Source organism: Aythya ferina (assembly GCF_964211825.1).
Source record: "Aythya ferina genome assembly, chromosome: 4".
Lineage (NCBI taxonomy): Eukaryota > Metazoa > Chordata > Aves > Anseriformes > Anatidae > Aythya > Aythya ferina.
In genome coordinates, this window is record NC_140300.1 from 39836223 (window position 1) to 39863490 (window position 27268).

General features: G+C 40.8%; 1 protein-coding gene across 1 annotated transcript in view; it reads right to left on the reverse strand.

Moving 5' to 3' along the window:
• The window catches only part of SLC7A11 (solute carrier family 7 member 11), a 59675-nt gene that overhangs the window by 15588 nt on the left and 16819 nt on the right, over positions 1 to 27268 (reverse strand). The window contains exons 5-6 of the mRNA XM_084517394.1: positions 25478 to 25577; positions 22582 to 22626 (exon numbers count right to left, since the gene is read on the reverse strand). Of these exons, the coding sequence (XP_084373520.1) occupies positions 22582 to 22626; positions 25478 to 25577 (145 nt within the window). The remainder of the gene's footprint in view (positions 1 to 22581; positions 22627 to 25477; positions 25578 to 27268) is intronic.

Here is a 27268-nt window from a genome sequence, read left to right on the forward strand (position 1 = left end):
AGCATATTGATAAGTCATGTTTCTGACACAATGTGAATTCACAACTACCACACAGGCAGTGAACACTTCTGGACTAGAAGGAATGAGAACATTCAAGAAAAAGGTATCTTTCACTTGAAGATTTTCATTCATTGAAGCTAAAATTTTGAAAGGAAACCTGGCCATTTCAGTATGACATTTCTTAGGAAAAAAATCTTAAAGCCAAGACTGAATTCTTGCCCGACGAAGACAGACCTCAGGATGGCCAACAGCTTAAAAAACATAGCATTATGCTCACACATGGGAGACTGCAATATTTTTTTGCATAAAACTGACCCAGGACTTGAACCTGCATTCAACTGGTCACTGGTTACTGCAAGGCGGTGTTTTCCTTTTGCATTTCATCTCAGAGTGAAATCTCAACTTCTTTCCAAATCAAGAAAAATCAATCTTGAAGTAGTTTTCTGAGTAGAAGTTCAGGTGCAGATGCTAGTCCCAAACCCACACAATGCCTAAGAACTGGCTTGTGCATTACCACTGAGATGATATTCAAGCAGGCTGCTCCTCTGGTACTTTAAAGAAAATCAGTATCAAAAGGAAATAATTCTGAGGAAAACTGAACCAAGAAAATACCGACAATATCATCAAAAGTCTTTATAAAATCAGATGAGATTTAGACAATGAAGGTAGCATCTAAATGGTAATTAAAACTGAATTGAATCTCTATGCATGTTAAGATTTACCCACCCCTAGCTACTATTCTAAGCCAAATCTTCCCTTTCTGCTCTATATACAAAGCAATTGTAAGGAAGGATCAAGACAGCTTAAATGAAGGGCACATCTGCATTGTGCTTCCCAGAATACAAGTCTCTGAGGCATCTACCACCACAAAGAAATGCAGCATTAGGAATACAGCCAGTCCCGCCTGTGACTGTATGGGGCTGAAATGCATTGCCATATACTGCCAAGCTCTGCTCTACAGCTTGGAAGCAAATTTCCTCCTTCTAGAGTCTGTAAAGAGCCCTGGAGCAAGGGCACGGGGTTCAGTTAATCAGGATATCTACTGGGTTTTGGATTTGACCTCATGTGTTGTAGAACCATAGATCTTCTGATAATCTACTCTGGCACTGCACCGCCTCCCACACATATTTCTGAGAGAAACAAACAGAGAAGGCTGAGTATGAAGGAAAAAAAATAAAAATAAAAAAATCAAGAGTAAGAACCTGGGGATAAGAAGAACAATGTAAATAAATCAGTTGAGGAACATTCCCAGAAGTCTACAGCTCATATCCCAGCTTAATGACAAGTTTTATAATAACAAACAGTAAGTGCTAAGAGCTGTGACCACTGCAGACTGATCTTTCTATGAAACAACAAACACACCATCAAAATATGCCCTACAGATTCAGCTGAATTCACAAGTATAAAATACATTGTCACCACATCCGTTGTTGTTTAGAGGCCATGACAAAATTATTTCCTTACATCCACTTTAAATCCAGATTTTACAAAAGCTTATTCCTGGGGAAAAAAAAAAAAAAAAAAAAAAAAAAAAAAAAAGAAAAAAAAAAAACTGCATCAATGAGACACAGTCAGTAAACAAATCCAGTAATTGCTGGGAAAGTTAGGTGTGATAAAACACATCTTTACTGTGCTTTAGTAATTGTCAAAGAGAATTTGTGTTATATTAAAATAAAATGAAATAACAACAAATAAATATAAAGAAGAAGAGAGGGAAAGTCCCAGTTCTTTCACATGGCTTCCAGGAAAGGGTTTGGTTTTCATGAGCATGAGCCTGTATATTCTATATTTCTTTAGTCAGAAATTTACCGCCACAGGAGTTTCAAGTTCCTTCTGAAAGGTTCCCCTGTGCAATAATTTATTCACCATTTGCAATCTGTTAAGCAATTTTCCAAATGAACTGTTTCCAGATTTTGGCACTCCTAAAATCTAATCATCCATTGCAGAGTCCATAGGGCCAAAGCTCGGCGAAGAAATAGCAAGTGTAGATTCACCCACATATCCTAATACTGGGAAAAAAATAGCCACACACAGTACAGAAAGCATCAAGAGAGCTAGTAATTTAAGATTCCCAGGACTCCTATACAAGACCAGGAGATGTACAGGCTTGTTTTAATAAATGCTGTGTACAACAGAGCCCAGCCTACATCTCTACACATTCCCAGGTGGCCTTTCAGTGAACTATGGCAATCCTGAACCCCGGGCAGTAGAGCAGTATGAACTGACATAAACTTGCTTCCTTCCCATACACCATTTTCATGTGAACAGCAACCTATAAGACAGACCATTACACCGGAATGATCAAACAGTTCTCACCATGTCACTGTGTGAAAAAAATGCAATCTCACCAATCAGTTACAAGAAATGGAGTAAAAGGAAGATGAAAAACTTGAGCAGAGGCCACCTCCCAGGACAAAATCAAAGCCAGGAATATGGAGGCAAAAGGTATGGGCTCATCACAGCACATCTTGAGTCTGTATATCTGTAAATGCTAATATAGGTCTTGGCGATGACTAGTTTTAGCAACAAACTATGATTACTTTGTTTATTGTAGCAAGCATTCTCCTCAACAGATCCCCACTTCTCTCCCTTCACTGCCTCCCAATATGTCCCAGCCTTATGATCCAGACTGGAATTGCTGTTTGTGGGCTTGTGGTGCAGACACTATTAAATTACGCGACTTCTCTTTATCTTCTTTTAATTGTGATTTTCCAGGGGAGAAATGAGAAAGGAAAGACTAGCTATTAAGCTGCGCTCTCATTTACGCCACCGCACACACCATGGTTGCTACTGCTGGGGTGCAAGTTGAAGGGCTCCCTTCCCCATTTTGATGCGTTTGGTTGACATCTGCAGAGATACAACAGCACGACACCAGGATAATAGAGAGAAGAATCGGGCCTCATTCTGCATTTAAAACCCTTCTCACTTTCTATCACCTCGCAAGAGAAGAAAAGGGCTTCTGCTGTGTCTAATTACTTGCTGTCTTCCTGGAGCTTGACTTCACTGGTTTGGTTTATAATTGGTTACAGTTCATAAAAGGGGTCTTCTATGACCAACTGACTTTGAAGGGTCCAACTGTGATATAAGTGTGCTGGGAAGGGCAGGAGATTTTATTAACTTCTCAAATGTTTTCAAGTACCCTTTCCAGCAGGGTTTCCTGAAAAGTAAACTAGCATAAATACTCTCTTGGCTAAAACTTAAGACCTAGAAAGGTACCAATTGCACAGAGTAACACCATTCTCCATAACATCTTATTCCAGCCAAACCCTTCCAGCTGAAGTCCTAAGCAGAAACAGATCTGTCAACAGCCCTTGAGAGCTTAAGTGTAATTGCTACATTTGCAATGCAATTTGTTTTATTTTAATAGAAATTTGAACTTGGCTGAAGTCGCATCATGTACCAACTCAGGCTGGTTAGCCAAATCTCACCAGAGTGAAGAACTCATTTACATCATGGCTCAAGTCCTAACTCCTTAAGCCAATGTCTTTTACAAAACACCTTTCTTTGAAGAACAGAATTGATTCATCTGAAACTTGGACTAGCAGCTCAAGAGACATCTAACATTCAGGCAGGATCCTGATTCATTTCACATGGAATGGATAGGATTCCTGGTATTCCCAAAGAAAAACAGTGCAACTCAGCAGATATTAAAGACGACAGCTAAATCCACAAAGTACTTTTGAGATTACTACACTAAATATCAGACACAGTGTCTCTGCTTAGCCATGCACATTTCTTTTATAACAAGTACCAAGTACTCTTAACCAAGAAATGAACACAAGAGGAGGAAAACAGCTCCTGAAATGATACAAAATGAAACAGAGTTCTACATATTGAAAAATGTATCTTAAAAGAAAAAAAAAAAAAATCATAGACTTGAAACTTAAGATGTAAGTTATCTCCTGTTAACTTCTCAGCCAACTCTTTGATAAACCATTTCCATATATCCATTGAGTGCCAGTATCTAGCATCTCCAGATTACCCCATTTGCAGCCTTACTGTACAAAGCTTATGACTGTTTCCAAGAGACGTATGAATAATCAGACCTGGTTTTTATTTTGCGCTGTAATTTGACCTTAAGGTACACATTTCTTGCTGACCTAAAGGTCCACAGAACCTAAATAGGCTTTTCTTCCTTGTTGTAACTGTCAGGCTTGCTCACCCCACTATAGAGCCAGGCTTGCTGCTAGGAACACAATGATATCACAGGAATACCTGTGATGTAAGTTGAGTGCCTAAAAACTGGGAAGCAGCTGAGCATGAGGGAACATTTAGCATTTCAGAGCATAAATTATTCTGAAAATCCTCATTTCGTGGATGGTGGATGCCACGTCCAATCATTACATGTTTGCTCACCTTTAGAGACAGCTTCATTAATGTAGGGTACACAATCGAGGTATGGTTTAGTTTGGACCTGTAAAAAAAAGTGGTGTCTGCCACTCTTTTTCACAAAAGCTTGACTTTTAGAAAGCAGCATAGTCTAGACTCAGAGGATTCAAATACAAGTGTATTGTCACTGCTGGGTTCTCAATCACAGCTTTGATAAATGACTTCCAAGTTCCCTATCAAATGTCAGTGCTTTGACATGCTCTGTTTATTTCATTCTTGGGAAACTTTCATGTACTCTAGGAAGTTTGTAACCTTTTCCACTTGAGACCCAAAAAACTCAGATTTTATTTTTATTACCTAGCTCACATTCAGCCAGGAGATGAAGGGAGCACCTCTGCTCTTTCACGAGCTCCGGCTTCTTATTTTCTTCTGAGGCCTATTTGCTGGAAGTGCTTACAGCACTGCCAGTTGTGTAGGTTATGATGAGAAGCAATAGTAAATCACAGCGCTTGCTTGGAGGCAAGGAAGCTATAACCACAAACCTGACATGGGATTCTAAAAGGGATTCTAAAAATAAAACACCAGCCAGCATCACCATTTCCATCACATATGGAAATGAAGAGAAGTGGGGCTGAGGAACATTTCAAGGCTCTTCCTCCAACCTGCCTTATCTAGCGCAGGATCTCAGGTCTAACTTCCTCTTAACTGCTCCGCACAGACACACACCTCGCTGCCAGGCCTAAAATAAATGTAATAAAAAGGGTGTGAAGAAATAATTGCATATTAAAAGCAGTTTTTATCTATTATAGGAGGCTATCCTGGGAATGTGAATGTATTAAATCTTTGAACACCTGATTTATGAACGGGGTCTACTTTCCCCAGGCAGAATCACTTTTAGAAGGAAAGGAGTCTCCTGAAGTTCCCTGCAGACCTACCAGCACACAGAGCTGCAACCCTACATGAGTACCTGCCCCTAAAGCACCAAGGCAGCAGCAGGCAGAGAGCTGGCAGTAGCTGGGGTGGGATTTAGCAGTGTAAACAAGGGCACCCGAGAGAGAGGAAATGAGCAGATCAGGCCTCATAACTCAGAAACCCAAGCCAGCAGAGAGTAGCTGCCACGCACCAATAATGGCAATGCCAGGAAAAGAGACAATGGTGGTTGCAAAAGGATTCCCATTAAAATGTACTGCCTGTCCCACCACCCTTCCCATGCTCTAAAGGTACCTGGGCATTGGCAGGCAACAGGGCTGGGGTGGACGTGGAGCGCTGCCTTGGTGTGTATGTGTTCCTGCTGTCTACAGCAAGAACATATGTTTCTGATTTATGGAACAGCAAATGGCAAAGTGACACTATGAGTAATGTAAGGGAGCGGACTGGTGCTGCTGATATCACTCTGGAAATGAACCGATGAGGTTCAAAGCCGGCAACAAGCAGCCCGAATACAAAACACCTCGCCCGGCTCCTGCTGAGGGTGCAGGAGGGGAGGCTGCCCCCTCATCCCTGCCTCTGAACTTCTTATGAAGCACATCATTAGCATATTAATGACTCCTCGTGGTAAGGACAGAAGACAAATGCTGAGGTGTGCAGAGGGGTGGAGGGAGGAGTGCGTGTCTGCATGTGCGTGCGTATAAAAGGCGTCGGGCTTTTCAAACTTGTTAAATTCCGTGACATTTAATTTTGAGCAGGAAAGTTTCCACAATGCCAACCATCATAAAGGAACAATTTGCTGCTGTACGTTACCATTGATATTTTGGCATGAATGGAAATTGCATCATTCGGTGATGAAAAGAGCAGCTACTTGCAATAAGGAACACCATGGAAACTGAAATATCATTTACTGAGGCAGGCTCTTCTGAAGGAATTCAAAACGAGAAAAAGGGTAACTGCGGGTACCTGGCTGCATTAGCATTTTAAAAGCTATAAAAAGGTTTAAATGAAATTAAAGGGAGATGTCTTAACAATACTGCACTGCCAAGAAGGAAAACATCTGGCAGAAAAACAGTTTTCTCTGCAGAAGGGAAGGAAATGAGGCTCCAGCTGAGGACAGCCCTACAGGCAGGCTACAGATGTGGGGCAGGCCACATAGCACACTGATATAACTCTGCAACATGACTGACAAGAGAAATTCAGCAAATTCCAAGTGTGAGCTAAAACATGCCTTTGCTGAGTGCAGTAACCAGAGGGGCCTGAACAGACTTCAAATGGGAATATCAACTTTTTCTGTTTTATTACCTTTACTGCTTCTCACTAAAAAACCGTAATACTTGAACTACAATCACATGCACAGGAGAAGAAAAGCATATGTGTACAAAATTTTCAAAATCACTGGTAAAGGTGGATTTTCATTTTCTGCGTCCAAGCTGAGAAATGTTAAATGTAAGCCCTTTAAGGCTTACATTTAAGGTGTAAGGTACTGAAGGTACTTAAGGTGTAAAGTACACTTAAGGTGCCGAAACCTTTTTGCAAATCAAGTTCTTTCAAGCTATTTCAAATGAGATACTGACATGAAGTAGCCAGAATTATTAATCTTTTCCAATGACCTCAGGCAGTGTGGTCAGTGAGGCTTCAGAATTATTATTTTTTTTAAGAGACTCATCTTTGCAACTGCACACTCTCCAGTGTACCTTCTGTCAATGACGCTCTACTCTTTAACGCTAAAATCGAAAAACAAACTGACAACTATGTTTTTTACAGGACATACCACACTGTCTCTTAGTCTGATTCAGTATCAACCTACTAAAACCTGGGTAAGGGTGCCATCAAGAAGCCCCATATGCTGGCACTCCATAGCACTGTCCAGCACCAGCCTCCCAGACATTTGCACCTGACAATAAGCCTAGAGAAAACACCAGCACAGTGGAAAAGTACAAATCCAGGCTTTAGTTTAGCAGAAGTGCTGGCAAGCCCTGTTCCAGCAACCAGTATAAGCAGAAAACAGATCACAGAATTTGGGCTGTCATGGGGGAAATTATTTTCTTAGAAGCAGAAAAAAGACATAACTTCCTATGCTTTGGGGCAGTTCCTCTAGGACAGCACCCTGACCCTGATGACAGTACCATGCCCAGGTGTAGCCCACAGGTGTCCTGTGGATGGGATCTACTCGTGTCTGTACCTAGGAAAAAGTCTTTTCTCATGGCCTTCAAAAACACCAAGTAAGAAAGCTAAAGTGATTCTTCTTTTTTTTCACATCTATAGAAATACTTTGTGGTATTAGATCCACCAAAGAAGTTCATCCTACAGTGAAGTTTTACCCAAATGGAATTTCATGGTCTTCTGTGCTCTTTGTAGATAAATTATTTACTTTTTTCTGCTTTTTATCCACAGCTGTTTTTTTTCCTGTAGTAAGTAGATGTGAAGAAACAGAAGTGCCTGTCCTTCCTTCATGATAGGATGAGTCTGATTCTTTTTTTCTCTAAAATAACCCCAACAAAAGTTGAACCTCTTGTCATAGTGGAGTGCTCCTATTCTCTACCCATTCTCATGACCTACAGAGGGGATCTCTCCACTGCTTTTCAAATCATGATATCAAAACTACTCTCTAAGGAATAATTTGTTCCATCATACTTCAAAAATTAAACACTGTTATTACATACTCAACTTTTTTTTTTTTTTTTTTTTTTTTTTTTCAGTGAGCAAAACATAAGGACAAGGTGAAGATGCAAATAACAGTACTTGCTTAACAACAAGTGCTACCAGTGAATGAGGACTGACATAATAGACCACAGCAGTGCAACTTGTAAAATGCAGATTATTCACTTCACAGCTCCTCTGGAGCCACTATAATCTTATATAAATCCTCTTAGTTTACAGTTCATGGATATCGGCTGTACTATAATTTAAGTGATTGAAAACCCTTATGGGATGTTAGTTAACCATATTCTTTTCTTAAATAAAATATCAGTGTCATTGTGTACTTCAAGTTCCAACATACACAAAGCCAAATATCCAAGTATAAACTACACTGTAAGTGACCTGCTTCCAGAACATCAGCAAACCCATAAGCAGGTATGCAGAGGAATATGAGTCTGAGCACTCACTGAGTAAGGAGAGTCCACTGCCTTCTCCGATGGAAGTTCTGTGATCACACAGAATGGGAGATGTTCATCTACAGGAAAGATGCACGAAGCCAAGTTGTCTTGTTTTGATATGACTATGACATAACTTAATACCAGTCAGCAATTTAATGCTCATTAAAGATGGACAAATAAATAAGACAACACTGTTGAATTTCTCAACCAAAAAAGACTGCAAAAGTTGAGTAAATTACTCTGTTAAATGACATAAGTGGAATATACATCATTTCTTGGGTATGATAATACCATTGCTATTCATGTCTTGACTATGCTTTTCTGAAGTGTAAGTACTCTTGACAACATAGAACATGGTAATTACAGCTTATGCAGTTATAAAACTCAGTTCTGATGTACCTGGGTGCAATGAAGAACATACTACCCTTGCCATTTTTTCTTTCCTTTTTTTGTGTTTTGTCCTGCGATTTGTATTTTATATAAGCAAAAAATACTACCACACTTTCTCTCGGTTGGTTGCCATCATCAGCCTATAGAAGTTTCAGATGGTGCTCTAGTAAAGGTTTGCTGTTAATGGCATACAGGATGTCACTATTAATTCTGACATAACATTGCACTCACATAACATTGACTTAGTGCTCCACACTTGGTATTTTTTGAGGCTCGGCATTAAAGGGAAAGTGGAACGAAAGGGGCACAAAGCAATTCGTCTATTTCTGCAGCCAGGAAAGGCTGCACCAGGGTACAGATCAGAACATTAAACTGAATTAAGCTAACAAGTTCTGCTGTATGTAACTACCCATGGGTAGCAGGTGTTGGCTTGCTTTTACAAATGACAGGAAAAATGGCTGTGAATCCTAGTCAGAGAACTCCTTTTTTCTATATGCAGGATGTGACCTACATGGGTAGTGCTCAAGAGCAAAAACTGTTTTATACCTATACACTTTCATAAGGAATTTCTTGGGTTTTGCTGGTTTTTATATTGCTATTCCAGTACTTTTTAAATTGGGAAGGGGGAAACCTGGGAGAGTTTTGCCTGCACTTCAGAGCAGCATGACCATGAAAAGTGGTACCCACCACGTATGCTTTCTTTCCAGGTTTGTAGGGTATTCCCACAGCAACACAGGCTCATGGGCTGGCTGCCCTGAGTGCAGAGGTTTGCAGTGTGCTAGTGCGGAGGCTGAAGCTTGCATCACCTTGCCACACCCTTGTTTCTCAAAGAGTATATCCCCTCCAGGTCCAAGGTGATAAGTGGAGAAGCCTTTGGAGAATTGTAGCGATTGTGCTCCATATCAAAAGGCAGGCTCCAAAACATGTCAAGTGCACATACACTTTGTTACCTTATCCAGCTGGCAGCCCAAAGCATGACCTGATAGTGGTTATCGGCTGAGCACAATCAGGGCTTTCGTGCATTGCGTCAGTATACAAACATGCAGTACATTATAGCTGAATGACAGACTGCTTCCCAAACCAGTAATTCTTGCACAGCCAAAACATTTGTTGTTTCGGCCCCGTGTGTTTGACGCTGATGGCTCACATCACCGTGCAGTAGCTGACATTGTAAGTCTATAGACATAGGTTTATCTGATTCCTACTAGGACCATTTTTTCTCCCCTCTGGTTAACTGATCTGGTGAGTTTACCCTTTCCTATCTGCCATCAATGCGCTGCTCTCTCACCTTTTTGGTTGGATTCAGAGAGGCCGCTGGGATAAGCCACTTGCTTATTAATCACAGAAAAAGAAAGAAAAAATAAAAAGGCTAACGAGAGCCCAGAACCATTGTTAACTTAACCCTGAGAGACCCATGATCCTGCCAGTAAAACACAGACTATTTTACAGCTCTGGAGCTTTAAGAGAACATCAGTCTTGCAAGAGGCTTTTATTCGTGCCCTGAGCACTCCACAGAGCAGCACAGGGTTCCCAGACAGAGGATGCTGTCATCCTTCTGCACAAGTACTGCCATGGGCCTGGGGCTGCACCTCCCGCAGTGAAAGAGGTTAAAATAGGCATGCGTGTATTTTGGGCGCTAAAGTGGTAAAAATGGAGAAAAACACAGGGCAGGGGAAACTTAGAAGGTTACATTGTTTTGTTGTTACATTACATTTAGCCTGCTGTTAAAGCAGATTTGCATTTTGCCAGCTACCCAGGGAGACTGTGAATAAACATTTGTTTTACTTCTCTAGCAGGGCTGATTCATAGTAACAGTGATTCATATAAATAAACAGAAAGGAAGAAGGAGAAAAGCAAATACACCTTGCGCTCAGCAGGTTATCACATCAGCAAGCCAAGCAAGCCAGGAGGGCCTGAAACAAGTGACCTGCTCTGTAGCAATGTGACACCGGGCAACGCAAACAAAACACCAACCACAGAGAAAAGCCGGGGCAGCCACCACCCAGGGCTGAAGTGAGCACATTCACACATCACATCCGTATGCTTGGAGCCACCAAAACTCTTGGAAATAAGAGTGAAATTCCTGGGGGTAGAGGTGCTGCAAGACCCTGCACCAGCCAGCCAGCTTCTGCAAAGTTGTGGGGCCTTTGGTACCCAGAGACACCGCCACCAGGGGTTCAGAGAGAGGACAGGCAGCTCCAGCTGAGCTCCCCTAACTTTGCTTCCTCAAAAGAGGTGCCACGGACTTGGCAGAGGATGAGAGGCCTGGCTGAGGGTTTGCCTCTTAAGCATCCGCTTCCGTGTGGATGTTTGTCCCTGCTGTGTACACTCGAGGCAGTAACTTCACCTGTACCTACCTGCTTACAACACCTTACACTCTCAGCACTGAATTGATCAGGAGAGTCACTTGTTAAATTGAAATGATGCAATATCCTCATCCCCTGCAGAAGAGCTTACCTCATGCCGCTTTGCTTCACTACGCCCAGATCAGGTAATGCCCGTGCAGCTGCACGTCCACTCCCACCATCAGCCAGCCAGCAGCAACCTTCCTCACCCAGCCAAAGGCTCTCCTTCAGCAGGAGCCTCCCCAACTGATGCCCAAGCAGAACTACAAATAATCTTCAAAAAGTTTTTAGTGCTTCCAGAATTCTGAGGTATTTTGGTCATTTTCATTTCAAGTTGGGCTTTTATCTTAAACCACAGAGTCTGTGTGAACAGAAACAGGCATATCAAAGGAACGGCTTCTAAAGTATTTCCTTAATGGAGATAGTGCGCCTTAGCACCAAGCTGATCACAGGCCAACTAGCTTTCATTCCCAGCCTTACCCTGCCTCCTCACAGCAGGCACAGAAACAGAGCCACTACCTGCCCTGCGGCCTGGCCTGGATCTGTGCAGCAGTATTGCCTTCACCTTTGCTACTTGTCTTTTCCCCTTTCTTTTCCCCTCCATCCTCATCTCTGACTTCTCAAGCAGCTGACTGCCTTTCTGAATTCATTGCTAAAACCATTTACAATATCTTTATTGCATTCTTAAAACACAAAAGGGATTAAAACCGGATACTATATCAGACAATTAGGTGAAAGAGAATAGTAATGGCACCATTAATTTCAATACAACTATCCACAGCTAAAACCCAGCACAGCAATACCGATCCGTGCACCTATTGCATTCATCTTTGTTCTTCTATTTTCCCACTCAACCTTCCTTGAGCATCCATGCCAGGCTTGTGCTGTAAGTTAGCTTTGACTGTTTGAAATAATAATTCATACCAGAAAAAAATAAAACAGAACAAGCAGACAGAAAAGACAACTACACTTATCTTTATTATGCCCTCAAAGCTTAAGGTATCAAAGCTACATTTCCTAGTCCTGAATATTTCCACAGCTGTCACCTCAACTTCTGTGCAAGCAGGAACATTTTATCTATACCAGGAATATAATTGTTAGAAGAAGTAATTATGTGAGTGACCTTGCCTTTCTTCATTCAGTAGTGAATTATTAGTCTCCTCTACTGCAATTTTATGAGCCATCCTTATTGTCTTAATTAATGATCAAGGTATACCTTTGAAATCTTTACAGACACCGCAGATTACATCATTCTCTTTTCTAATTTACACATATTGACTGGCACATCAGTTTAAGCTCTGTCACGAGTAGCTCTAATGAAGTGGAAGCAGAGGAGAGAAAGACTGGAAGTCACCCGAACCAATTCAAATGTTAAATTGTTGTTTAGAAAGCAGCTGCCAACAAGACAGGTACCAGGGCCTGAAACCTCACCCAAGGATCATTTCTCCTTCTAATGGCATGGAGTTGTCCCAAAGGGCCCAGCACTGATACAAGCACCATAAAACATGGCACGGGGAAAAAACAGAGCTGCCCAAAGGGAAAGCAAAAAGATATAACAATGTATGTTGAATGCATGGACACTCCTAGACATCACAGGTGGTGATAATGCCCACTAGGTCAGTCCCTGACTAAACATGCAAGGGAAATATGCACTCTCTGGAAAGCAGTGCCTGCATACAGCAGCTACATCCAGCTCTCTGCAGAGGTAAGAGGAATGGTGCCAGTGGAATCGGCAGCCTTTATGTTGTCCCTGCTGCTGAAGCCTTTACTCTCTTTGATCCCTATTGCAGACGACAGGTGAATTCATGCAGTGAGTCATCCTCCCAGCCCCTCCGCTGTCTGCATACATTGCTCTGGTGGATTCAAAGCACCTCTCAGACACAGAGTAAGTGCATGTGTCAGAGGCAAGGCAGGGGATCCAGGCTGGCAGAGTGTCTTGCTGTGTATGTGGCTTGGATCACTGCAGACGCAAATTGCATGACGTATCATGTTTTCCAGGCATGATCCCTGTTTCCTCCCCCTTAGGACATAGCACCACTAGTCAGGAAGGCAACACTGTACCCGCAGGGCATGGGGCACCCAGGTGTGGTGGGAGGAATTTGTTTTACACGTCCTCAGACAGGGAAAATGAGAATCAAAGGACTGAATCCCTACCACCAGTTATTACGAGATATCACTTATGGTAGCTAGTGTGCTGAAGCCCTAGTAAACTGTAGTGTCAAAGAAATGTCTATACTGCAAAAGTACAGGGTAAACCACGTTATCCAATCTGAAAATCTAGTTCAATGTAATTGAAATTAAAAAAAAAAAAAAAAAAAAAAAAAAACTTGGATTTTAATTTGGGTCAACAATTTCAATTCCATCCTGACCTTTTCCCTGCTTTAACTCAAATTACTAACACAGTTACAATCACAGTTTCCCTTCTTCATTCTAGGTGGTTGGAAATATTTTGGGGATTCAGTGACTCTCACCAAATCCCATCACAGAAAACCCCCAAGCATGGCTTACAAGCATGCTGAAGCCCTTGAAACATGTGCGTGTCTCACTGCAGACTGCTTAATTGCATCCACCCTTGCCAGAACCAACAGATTGTGAAGGTGAGGGCATTTTCATCAGGTCTCCCGGGGCTGGTATGGAGGGAAGAGAAGAAAAGATGAAGCCAGAATTCAGCTAAACCTACCACAGCATCTGCTGCTCCAGCATGGACTTTTTCTTCAAGATCCTTTTACCTGCCACTCTAAAATTTCCACTCACTGCCGTGCAGGACCACACAGCAACAAAAGCAATATGTCCTGAAGGAAGTCTGGCTGTTTTTATAAAAGTGTATTATTCCTTATTGATTTACTGGCATTCCCACTAGGAATTAGGAAGCACAAAAAAAAAATAAAAAAATCTTCCTCACTGTAATACCAGTATGTCTAAGCTGAGACCACAGCTAGTCAAGGAGTATTTTCAATCCCCCACACTTCTGCAATCAGTTTTGAATCCAAGCTGACCCAAACCATCAGCAAAAATTAGCTGAAATCAGTGACAGATTAAGTAATAATTGCTCCTTCCTATTGGCAAGTTGCATTTATGAAGCATATCGTGTCACAGCTAATGACTGCATTGCCTCCCACATAATATTTTGTCAAGCATTTCTCAGCCTGATGTTGTACCTGGGGCCTTCAAGCATTACAACCCGGCAGGAGCTGGAGGCAAGACGCCCGCAGGCTTGTATAGGTGCCAAGCTGAGTCAGAGACGCTGTACATCTGGGCCCCACAGCTGTGGGGCAGAGCTGAAGTGCAAACTTTTCCTCCTGACTGCCAAAAACAAAACAACATTCTTCCACAGACCAAGGCTAAAGCAAGGGTTATACTGCCAAAGACATAAAAATGAGGGGATCTCAGGTGTTTTGCTCGAGGGCAGCAAGTTAGTCAAAGTTTCCAGGATTTCAGGAAGCAGCAGCCTGAAATCACAAAAGGTAATTCTGTTGCTTTCAAGATTACAAACTCTGAGAATGGTTGCTCCAGGAGATCAATGTATGTAGTACAGATATTTAAGAAATAGGAAGGAAAAAGAAAAAATAAATAAATAATAAAATAAAATAAAATAAAATAAAATAAAATAAAATAAAATAAAATAAAATAAAATAAAATAAAATAAAATAAAATAAAATAAAATTATAGGTCAATTACAGTCTCCAAAATTATGTATCTATTGGAAAAAAAAATAAAAAAATAAAAAGATGACAAATAGGAGCAAAGTAACCCAGAACATTTGGATCCCACTATGAGAGAATTTCCAGTTTACAGCAAAAGAAATAAAATCTTTCAATGCAAAAAAGAATTTGAGTAGGGAAGCGCAAAAAAATTAATTCTCATACTGAGTTTTCAGAAATCTGAAGCCATCCAAAAACATGTATCCGAGACTGAAATATTTAGTTTCAGAAATGAATTATCAGTCATTTATAGGAAACTATAATGAATGAGTTGATGATGTGATGCATGCAAGCAGTAAGCAGTTAATAAGCTTAGTGAAAGAGCAAAAGTAAAAGCAAGTTCATTTCATCAAGAACAATTTCATGCTAGTGAACCAGCTCCCCTGAGCTAGTAATGATCTCTTTCTGCCTCCCAAAACCACAGAAATACTACTGAATTACAGACTTAATTAAATTCTTTTTTATATACTTTACAAATAGCAAAACCTATGCTTGTGTTTGTCTAAGTAGGATATTTGGTCTAGTAAATTTTTTTCTATCCTCAGCTGATTCAGTTCCCTATTAAGGGGTTTTATAGGTCTGAAGATGTGATTGTGAATCTATCATTTTACCCCTGACACAGGGTACAATTAAACTCTGAAAAGCGATGTTAGATTCACCAATGTTTGGACACCTTGTCTTCTGAGGTGCTAAGCACATAACTGATGAAATTCAGGTAGCTTGTAATGCTGTTAGATAAAGGAGAAATTATCAAGAGTAAGATTTCTATAAAATGTCACATAGGAATAGCTGGGGGGTAGGAGGAAAGGGGGTTAAATAGAGTATCCTCATGCTACAGTGGAGACTAAGTATTCAAATAGAAAAATATCCCAATGCACAAATAATATATTGAAGAAAAAATTGCAAATGGTCATTTAACTGACCTTTCACTTTAAGGTAATCTGCTGAATTCACATGAGCAAATTAACTTTGCAAAATAGTTATAAGATTAGCATTTGTCTCTTTTGATTATCTCCAGATAAAATATCACAACTTAATCCTATAACTTCTGCACTGAATATTTGGCACTGTGGCCTGCCATGAACAAAACAACTTGGACTCAGATGTATCTTTTATGAGTAAGTGGAGCAGAATAATGCAAGAAAGACTTCAATCTCCACGTACAGAAGCTATTCTGCTTCTGCTAGGCAGGATATCTGAATCCAGTTTCAGACTGAAAAGGAAGGATCTGTACTTATACCCAGCTACTTTGTGGAAAAGCTTATCCATAGCTTATTTTGAAAAAAAAAAAAAAAAGTGAAATTAAATAAAATAAAGATTGTAGTCCCATGGGGAAAACCCCCAGGTGCTTTCAGGTTTATGTATATACCTACACAGGCTTTCTCCTTCCACTGATACCACACGATCCTTTACAGGACTGGGACCTAGAGAAGTCACACCCAGGGTTTAATTCACTTGCTAAAGCCATCAGTTTGGGCAGTAGACACCTACATTTTTAAATCCAAATAAACTTTTCAGGTTCCCCGTAGCCTGACTCACCCCCAGCCTCGGAAAGACACACATACTCCAAGACTGTAGCCAGGACATGGTACGTCACACTCTATAAGGTGGACAGAGAAAAAGAAGGGAAAGAAAGGAGGGAAAGAAGAAGAAAAACCAAGATAACCTAGTCTCCATTTTCTCAGCAAGTTTGTGCCTGAGACAGATCTCCTGAGTCCCAGTTCAATGCTTTTAACTACCTCGTCTTTCTTTCCCAAATAAAAAGCAGTGCTGAGGTGGGTTTCCAATGATGGACAGGATAGCTGGAGGGAGATAAGTTTCTGACTTTATTCATTTTCTGGTTCCTAGGATTATGAATATCAATATTCCTCTTCAGAGAGGAGCTCATCGTTAAATTATAAAATAACAAAAATGAATAAAGAAGCAAAGAGGCAGAAATGGCTTGCATCCTCTCAATAAACATTTAAAATATTTTTTATTGTGATTACTGGGTTCAGCGCACAAATAGAAAATAACTAGTAGCGGTCTAGATTGTTAGAGAGCAACAAGTTTCTGACTGATTTTGGAAGGGGGTGCATTCTAACATGAAGTGCCAAAAAATCAAACAGCTACAAACAGCAAGGGAGCTGGAGTTGTTTTAGTGTCTCAGCCACAGTTCTCCTCCCATCCATCTGCATCTCTGTGATGCTTTGATACCCTGAAAAACCTTCTAGTACCACGCTGCTCTCACTCAGTCCTCCTAGATGCAAAGTGTGACTTTAAACTTTAATTAATACAAATGGGCAGTACACATTGGATTAATTAGACATGACACTCACATTATTTAAATCCAATATAAAAACAAATTATACTGAACATTTTTAAACCCTTGACTTTACAAAATGTCTTATGACATCAAGCTTTGGTGACTTGTTATACATCTACTGCTTCTTGTTCCTTAGAAAAGAAGGAATAAATGAAGTGAGAAGAACACTGGAAAAATCTAATAGACAAACTGACTAATCTCAGACCCCAAGGTCACAGCAAAGCAATTCATTTCTTGGCTTTTCAACAGCACAAGACATGATTTATCAATCTGAGACCAGGCTTATAAACACTATACATCTCAATAATATGTTCTTTGCACTGTGTAACTTTTTAAACAATGATAGATTGCCTAGGCTGGACCAAAGTTATTTTACAAACAGAAACAGAATTTTTGCAAATGTAACGGCCCAATAGGGGAAGAAAAAAAAATATATAAGTTAAAAAAAAATATATATATATATATAAGATTATTCCAGATAGTAGCTTTAGTTAACCACCACTGTTAAGTAATCTAACTTGTTGCTGTAAAATATTTTCAGACTCCACGTCTTTTAAAAATCTCCTATTGATCATTCTATACAACTGAAATTGAAGACCACTAAAGCAAAAATATTTCTTAAGTCCAGCAGCACTAAGAAAAAATTACATTGCCAAAGAAAATATGATGTGGGGTTCAAGAAGGACTGTGAATCAATACCTCTAGTTGCCCACTTGATCACAGACCTCCCTCAAGTCATTAAGGAGTTCAAGTCTCAGTTTCCTTTCTCTTAAACTGAAATAATATTTTCTCTCTCTTCCACCAAGAGCCTAATCTTTATAACATGAAGCCTTCACGCTCATCATCTGCTCACACTGAGGACGCAGATCATGAATTTTTTAAAGCAAGATTCTCTTTGGCCAGCACCTGACACAAGCTGGCCCTGACTTTGACGAGGCTCTGAAGACACCGCTGTAATGTAAAAGCACTCCGCTACAATTTCCTCATCTGGAACCTGTCAAAATTCCTGACAAACTAGAGCACTGATCCCAGAGCCTGCTCTTCCTGACAAGGGAGGAGGGAACTGCCGGCCGGGCACCAGCTGCTTTTAGGGCCTTGACTGAGAAGCTGGGTCTGTTTCTTGGAAGTAGAGAACAGATGCTCGAGAATACGGATGAGCTCAAAGACTACATGTAAGAAATGAGTCTGAATGTCCAACAAGCTTGATTTCCAGTCCTCTAATTTTACTGCTCCGGGCAATATGGCTCCTGTCAATTTTCAGATGACAAATTGTCTTTCAGAGAGCTGGCTGTTCCTTTGCTCACTCATTATTTGGATAAATACAATATGACCTCAGTCTGAGCAGGGCCAATCCTTATAATGTAAGAAAATCAAAAAGATCAAAGCTGCACGTGATGTGGCTGCATGGGGTTATTGCAGTGAAGCTCTATTTCAAGGATTATTCAGGTATTTCACTTCAAACAGCAATCACTATTGAGCCAGCATACACATGCAAAGCATGCTTAAAAAGTAAAAAAGAAATCTGTTACTACATTTCAACATTGTTCCATATATTCTTGGTAATAAAATTATTCCAGGCACGTTAAAGAAGCTCAACAGTGCAACCACAGCTCCTCGTGAAAAAAACACAACCTTCATGCTACTTCGGGTCCTGCTAGTACTGCACAGGGGAAGCTCTTTAACAAAGAGGAATAAAAGAAATGAGTCTGGGCTTAAAAATTAGACCTCAAAAGAGGGGTTTAAGAGGAGACAGAAACAGCTGCTTTTACATCTTAGGATAGCTGGGGTTATATTAATGTCCTTTTTAATACACAAAAGAAGGAACCGTGCTATTTCCAAAGTGAGAATCAGTGCTACTTCTAAAAATCTGGCAAGAGAACAGTGGGATTCACTTTTGCATTTTTCCTTCCTTTTTCCATTTTCCCTTCTATAATTTAAAGGGTGCTTCCTCTCCACTTGGCTCATTTCCACTGTCTCTGTCAGCTCTCTGTCTAGGATTTCATATTGCCTAGGTATCTCAGTGCCTCAGGCCCATAGTATTTATCCTATTTATAGACCTAGTTCTCCAATCTATTGCACCCAGGCAGGCTGCTGCACCTACACAGACTCCCACGGCCCTCAGGAGTCTTTTCTGCCCATACAAACAGCCTCTGCAGGAGCACAAGGGCAGCTTTCAGCTGGCTAAGGTCAAGAGCACCCACTTTCCCTGCCTCCCTCCTACCTCCCTGCCTTTGCAGAGGCACTTGCCACACTCCAGCAAGCTTTCCCAGTGCTGCACACACCTCAGGAAACAAAAAAATATCCCTGTCTGGAAAACTGCACCATCTACAAGATGACCTAGCAGATGTTTGCATCTTCCAGTGCATTTCAGGATATAGTCAAGGGCTCTGCTCCGTCTCTTTTCCTTCATGATACTGCAACAGTGGGGAGGGAGTCCAGGACTTAGAGGGTAAAAAAAGGAAAATTTCTGCATCCCCACTGATGTAAGGGAGCAGCTCTCTCCATAACCCTTTCAGCACATTTCTCTGCAGGTTTACAGACGGCTGGCTAAGGCAGGGATGCTGCCGACTGCTCACCCAAGCACCAGCTGGCAGTTATTTAAAAAGCTGCCACACACCTGGAAAGAGGCAACTGTGACTGATTCTCTGACAAACATTTACCTTGGCATGCATAGCACAGGAGGAACCACCATGTTCACCTCTGCCGCTGTAAGTAATTTGCATCCCTAACCATGGACAAATAATACAAATTGCACACCTGGAGCTGGTACAAACCCTACATGGTTCAAGGCTGTGCTTCCTCTTCCTTTTTTAAAACAGCTACAGAGCATCTCCACAGCACTGTGTGTGTTCTTTAACATAAGGCATACTACAAGAATGAAAGACAGCATCTTAGCTCAATATATATATATACAAAAGCAGTTGCATTGCAATAAAAGCCTATGACTCTGAATGCTGCTCAGCAGCACAGTCAGTGGCTCTCCTAATGCCTGTACTCAACTGTTTCTTGCTTTGTTTTGCCACTTACAGGTGGGACAACTGGATAAAAAATATTCCCACTGTTTTGAGTTCAGGAAGTCCAGAATCCCCATTTCCAGGGGTGCAGAGGTCTCTGGCAGCACAGCAGGTAACAAGCCACCTGCCCTATTATTACCTGCCCCTCATTACAGAGCACATGAAATCCCCATCTCTTGCACTGTTTGTTTGTACTGGTGCAGGGAGGCTGGGATCTTGCTGTAAACACCGTGCATCTTTATCGTCCCATTCAGCCCCATCATGGAGAGCGATGAAGGGAATCTTTAACAGCTTGGCAACAGCATTACACAAATAAAAGGGAGCTGGTTTTAACAAAGCTGTCCTGAAATACGCAGACCAGAAGGACTAACCCAGCCCTGGGGCTTGTCTCTAGACCCTCCACTCCCTCTATCCAAGAGGACAGGGAGGCCCTCACAAGGTGGGGCACACAAGAGCATCTTCATCCCTCACACCCCACAAAGAAAATCCCCAAATCCAAATCTCATTTTTCTTAGCTGTGATACAACATGTTTCAATGGGTGCTTAGCTTAAAATAAGAAAAAAAAAAAAAAAAAATGAAGGCAAGGAGGACAGGCCACAACATGATATCTTTCTGTCCTAAGCAGCAGAGGGCAACATGTGCAAAAACATGCACTCACCTAACTGAAACCACAAGCAGGAAAAAGTCAACATAAAGCAAACTAGCTGTAATGAAAATTACCAATAATTTCAGTTAATCATCATAAAGTTAAGAGGACTGGAGAGGCACATAACTGTATGAAAAGTCTCAAAGGGTGGTAGGAATCTGTATGTTTAAAAACATCATACAGTATTGATGGTAACCACATGAGAATTTATAAATTATTTTGCTTCTAGCAAATGTTTTTGATCACATCACTAAGACTGACTCCCAAGCCATCTCCACAGAATTTCCTGAAGCAGATTTGGACCAGAATCACTTAACTCATTTAATTTAGTTTCACATTAATTTTTAAGCCACTCTGCTATAATTTTGCAAAAACAAAAATGAAAAAAAAAAAAGTGCTTCTTTTGTTTTGTTTTGTATGTCTGCCTCCCCTGACTTTTCAAAGCACACGGATTCTTGGTAGCTAAACCCAGATTTGCTATTTGATCCTCTAGCATCAGCCAGCTACTCTTCACCAACCTAAATGACTTGGGTTTGCTAAAGCTTCTAAAAAGGTGTTCAGTCTGAATGGAGGACTAACAATGAAGAATCCAATGTTTACAAAGGTATTTGTTCTAATGATTAGTCAACTGCCTTGTTAAATATTAATGCTGTATTTTCTACCTTCATTTGTCTGGTTTCAGCTTCCAGTCATAAATTCCTTGATATACACATCCTTATCACATTGAAGAGCCCGTTAACACACAAAACCCCTCACAGACACTCAGACAATAGAAAGCTGTCAGCCTTTCTGCCATCTTCATGTTTATCATCTTTTTTTTTTTCTTTCTATAATTATTTTTAGGTCTTTCAGAAAAATACTGAATAGCACCAGGCTTGGTTCAGACTCAGAAGAAAACACCTAAAGCCCTGCAGCACACTTCTAACTGCTAGTTGTGTGTTGTGGTTTTTTTCTTTATACATCTCAGATGTAAAGCTTTAAACGAGTGTACAGTGCTGGAGGTCTTTTTAAACATAGTTATGTGATACCCAGCCATGAGCCTCATTTAAGAAACATAAGTAAATTATATCTATCCAGGAATTTTTAGGTAAACAGTTAATTTCCTCAAAGAACAACATTTGATTTGACAGGACATAATTTATTTAATTTTTAGAAAAGGTTAATATCGTCTTACTATTGCCCTCTTCCACCAAAATATATCTATGAAAATAGATCTGCCAAATCAAACTGTCGGTAAGAGGAGAGCTTTTCTTTTCATACTGTACAGACAGATGCTGTGAGAGTGCTCATCTCTGGTTTGAAACAGACTCCCACCAATATTCCATGTTAGGCTTAATTGGATGGGATGCTGTGCTATGTGTATTCAGGCTCCCGCAACTCAGAGACATCTAAAACAAGTAGAACTAAGCATTTGATTAATATTTAAACATAGCAAAACTGCCAAATATTGCAGCAGATAAGTTTCTTGGGCAAAATTTCCCTGACAGGATACCAGTAACTTCCACTGAAAGGAGCCACTGATAGTTACTTGTATCCTGAGGGGGAGAATCAGAGCCCTGGAGAGCTACTTAGTTTTCTGCTTTCTGTGCACATAAAAGCAGCATACATAACAAGGTCACGACAGGCCAAAAATAGCAAATCTTCAAGCAGCTGCAATTCAAATAGATTTCAGATCTGCTGAAAAGTAAGCAACTTGACCAGCATGCAGAATTTCTGAAGATCGCTACTTTTAGAGCATTTTAAATTTTACAACCATTTTTCAAACGTCAAAAAAATAAATTAAAAAAAAAAAAAAAAAAAAAAAAAAAAAAAAGGTACATACTTTTCAGGGTTTTCCACTTCTTCAGTAACAAAATTGAGGTAAAACCTAGAAAAGAGTTATAAAATATATTATGAGGACTTGGTAGATTTTGACCCTGTATTTATTTCCCAAAGAATCAAGAAGATGCTTTTAGTTAAGCAGTGCTGTCAGTTCCAACAGACTCTCCACAGGTCGATGTTGGATTAAGAATGGGTTGAGATTTAACCCCCCTTCATCCTCACACTCAGGAAGGGAAGCCTGCTTTTCAATTTTTGGAAAAAAACAGCAAAGAGGGAAAAACGACCTGAGCTATGTCATCCCAGCAGAATGAAATTACATTTTCCCCCCTACATACTAGACCCATTATGTTTTCCCTAACCCTAAACACAGACACACACATTTTTCACTGGGAGTGTGCACAGGGCACAGCCCTGCATGCAAAGCGACCATAAAGCCTCAGGGTCACTGAACCCACTGATCTGCATGTGCTAACACCAGGTCTGTGCATCGCTGGATCACACAGGTGTGCCTGGCTCAGACGGGCACAGAGCCACATCCTGGCTAATTAAGCAGAGCCACCGTCCAGACAGTGCTTGTGCTGGCTTTCTACTTTTAGACCAGATGCAGGAAGACAAACAATACCTGATGCAACCTTGCGTTACAATGAGTAAACAGACAATAGCTGATCTGTTAGAAAGTCTGGGAGCGTTTCTGGACCCCGGCTCTTGAAGGAGATCTGGATTAGAAGAATGAGCTAAGGCTGGTTCACTAAACAGCATGATTTTGTGACCCAGCATGAAAGCCTACAAAACTAGATTTGCCATCGTATGCAACCACCTCAGCACTTGTTTCTAGACTCACTAGAGTGCACAGCACAAAATAAGGGGTCAGGATAGTTCAGGGAGAGATGGCTTCTGCCTAGTAAGATGTCTAGCAACTTCTTTCTACTCTTAGCTCTGCCACTAGACAGAAGTAATTTGGTGATCTTGCATCAGTGTTTTTATTAATGCAAAGACACATTGCCTTGCACTCCTTTCTCTACTTGTCCCTTTTCACCCAGCATTTTATATACCCAGGAGTTCACATTTGCCCTTGGCAGGATGAACCCACACATAAGCAATACCACTTTTGTTTTCTAATTTAAAGCTGTATCCTTAAAAGTTAATAGTGTAACAGGCTATGCATAAAATTCTGCCTCCGTCCTGGGACACACCACCAGCACTTGCAACACTCCTTCACGTTCAGCTTATTTAATTGATTTAGCCCCATGAAAGCGATAGTGCGAGGCTATTGACACTCCACTTAATGGTCTGCTCTTCTGTGCTCTGAGGCAATCAATTGGAGCTGGTGACAAAGACAAATCGGCAGCTTAGGAGAACCACTAGCCCAACTAGATCTTTTCCTGCTAATTTCTTTTATAAGTGGCAAATAAGGACCTTGAAATAAAAGTCAGAAGGTGTAAAGGAGAAGCTGAGATGATTTTTATTTTAGAGGGTTTGGAACGTTACGTGGAGAAGGGAAGGAAAAGGGAAAGAAACAACAGCAGAATAACAATCTTTTTGATGCAATATTTTACAGTCAACAAACTGCTTCGGCAGTGAATAATATTGGAGAGCTTTTAAAACTGCTATCATAGAAAAATGTACAGCTAGGGTAATATTTTAAAAGTGGGAAACTATCATGTGGGAGACAGGGACGGTTATATGAGAGAGAGAGAAGAAGGTAGAGACTGTCCCTGTAATGAGTTCAATTTCTTTGCGTTTTCAAAATGCTAGGCTCTTTTCTTACATATCTATCACAGATAAAGGCTTCAGACTCTCTTGGGTTTCCCCCCCACCATTTAATATAAAAGTACTGTTCAGTTCCTTACTGTGCATGTTTATAGTGCTCCTGCGACTGGGGAGTTACAGGCCAGCAGAGAACTCAAATACTCTTCCCATTGTCCTTTCAAATTAAATAAATAAAACCCTTATCACTTGGCCCCTGTCTTTTGTGCAAGGGAAAGAACTTCACAGCCTGCGAGGCTATGGAAAGGAAAGGGAAGACCTGCAGACAAAGCTATCTCAAAAATAAGCCCACTCTGTGCATTGTAGGCTTTTTTTTTTTTCATGCCACGGCTGCAAAGCACATCAGCACTGTGCAACACAGAGCCCTCACTAAGCATGAATAAATCGTAAGGCAGATTTGAAGCGCATCAGCATCTTTCAAACTGGCCGCTGTGTACTTTGGTGGGGAGAGGGAAAGAACTTAAAAGAAAGTTCTGAGCTGGATACCTGAAGGCAGATTCTCATGCCTTTGCTCGCAGTGAATAGCTCTTAACTTCTATGGCAGCCAGTTGCACTTCTTGTTAAGTGAGATCCAATTCCACCAGAGCAAAAGGCATAAGAAACTAGTTTTTACCTTGTTTTGTGGTCTACACTGAAGTTATAGTTTACTTCAGGTTCTCCAAATGCTGCTTTTGCAAAGCAAAGGCTGAGGTCCACACAAGTGGGATGGAGATCCACAACTTTCTACTAGTTCAGAGATGTTTCTCCTGTAAATTCTGTCTCAACAAAGCCTAAAGCTTTATTATCCCTTTTAGACTTTGATTAAAATACCTAGTATGGATTTAAGAATATTTTTTCTTGTTACCTTTATTTCTAGTCTTAAGATTTTCTTTAATTTAATTTTTATTTTTTAGTGTTCAGTGAGTGTTTACATATTGTACATGGCAGAAGAATAATCGTTTCTTCTTAGAGTGGCTCACAGAATAGCTACTGAGCATATGGGACAGTGGCAAGATCTACCCCTACTACATGATGCAGTTTGGCAAAAGATGTAGAATGTGCAACTCGATTTGTCATATAAATAAATCTGTCTGTTAAATCATATCAGTGTTTGCTTTCAAGACAAATACTTTAAGGTTTCAACAACTTACCAGCCTGAATAGGCATACATTCCTGAATAGAAAGCAAGTGGTAATCCCATAATACTGGCATCATTCCCTGCAAAGGCATTTTTAAAGTGCCGTGTCTCGCCTGCAACATCAACAAAAACAGTACTGAAAAACAAGCTCTTTGGTCACCTCCTACTTTAAAACAAATAAATATATCACCCCACAGAACATTTAATCACCCAGCAGTCCACTGACTTCAAGTTCTGCTCTTGACCTTAATTTCTGACCCAACCCCTGCAGCCAAATTCTGCCAGTAATTGTAAAAGGTTTTTGTGGCATCTCTAGCTATGCCAAAGCAGAATTTGACCTATTAGGTTTTTTTAAAGCATTCTGAGCTTGATGACACTCACTGAACTGTTGTCTCCAGCAGTGACTTACGTCAACATGAAAGAGCAGAATGAGGTCTGTAGCTTTTGCTATAAAATTTTCCCTTGTTTGTTAACATTTTCATCAGAAGGAACATTGCAAGCATTTCACTTACAAGCAACATTTTTAAAGTAAACAAACTCCGTGTCTTAAAACCTTTCTGCCCCAGAAGTTCTTAGCCCTTAGCAACCCTCTACCACATTATAGGCAGCACTGTAGCTTACATTATACCAAGTAAGAATTATGCTTCAACACATGCAGATGTTTGAGAGTAAACATTTTGAAAAAAAATGCCAGGCAGACAGCAGGAAAGATGCAGGATAGGTGAGTGCCAAAGATCAATACCAAAGTGAACACACAATGTGCCCCAAAACCCTATATGCACCCCAAGTCCTGATATTCAGTAAATATCTTTTTGAATGTCCGTTGGTTACAGAGGAAGGTTCTGACAGAACCAGTTGTCTCTCTGCTGGTGTAAACACACTCCTGCTAAGAAACACAAGGCATTCGTCTTTCCTAGTGTATGCATAGCCACAGCTGAACAACGCAAGAGCTTCCATGCAGAAACCAAGGCTGATTAATACTATAGTTCCCCAAATATGCAACAGAAATTACTGAGGAGGAATTTCCTGGGAACTTTAAGTTCACAATACAAGCTTTAAATGTGTGCCTTTGTCAGAGCCCTTGAGGTGTGGTATTTCATCATTTGCAAGGTGCTCTACAGTTCTTAAGACCTCCCCACAAAATTCCAGTTTTCCAGTTGCACCCCAACTCTGCAGAAATGTAGTAGGAAGGAGAATCCACTGAGAATTTAATTAGCAATGGGCCAAATCCTCTACTCTTTACTCAGTGTTTACTAAGTTCTCAGTCAGAATTCCCACTGAAGTGGAGGCTTTTGGTATACGTGAAGAGCCATGGCCAGAGAAAGGTGCCAGTGGGGAATCAGGGACACTCTTTGATCTATGTAAGAGTGGTAAAGCCAATCCAAACTTTGGTCTGGCCTGCTTCAAAGGCCTAGAGGAAAAGGGACAGAGGGGAACAAGGAGAAAGCTTGCACATGAAATGAAGTGAGGGAAGAGGCATGGCAACAGCCAGAAAGAAAGTGAAAAGCATGAAAACAGAAATAGTGAATCAGCAGAGTGCTGCGTAGGAAAAGTTTTATTTCAGAGCCTATTGCTAGCCAGAGTTACACTGAGCCTGGTGCTGTGCTGTTGACAGACGGGAGGCTTTGTGAAGCACAATAGGAGAGCGTCCCCAGGGACACAGCCAGCAGCAATAGTTTTTGCTAAAATCTGCCACCGATTCATTCAAAAGTGTTCCCCTTTCTGACCCTCTGCACTGAATAGCTCCTCGTGCTTCCTGTCATTATTGCCTAGCATTCATGTACGGAGAGAGTTGGGGCTTGTT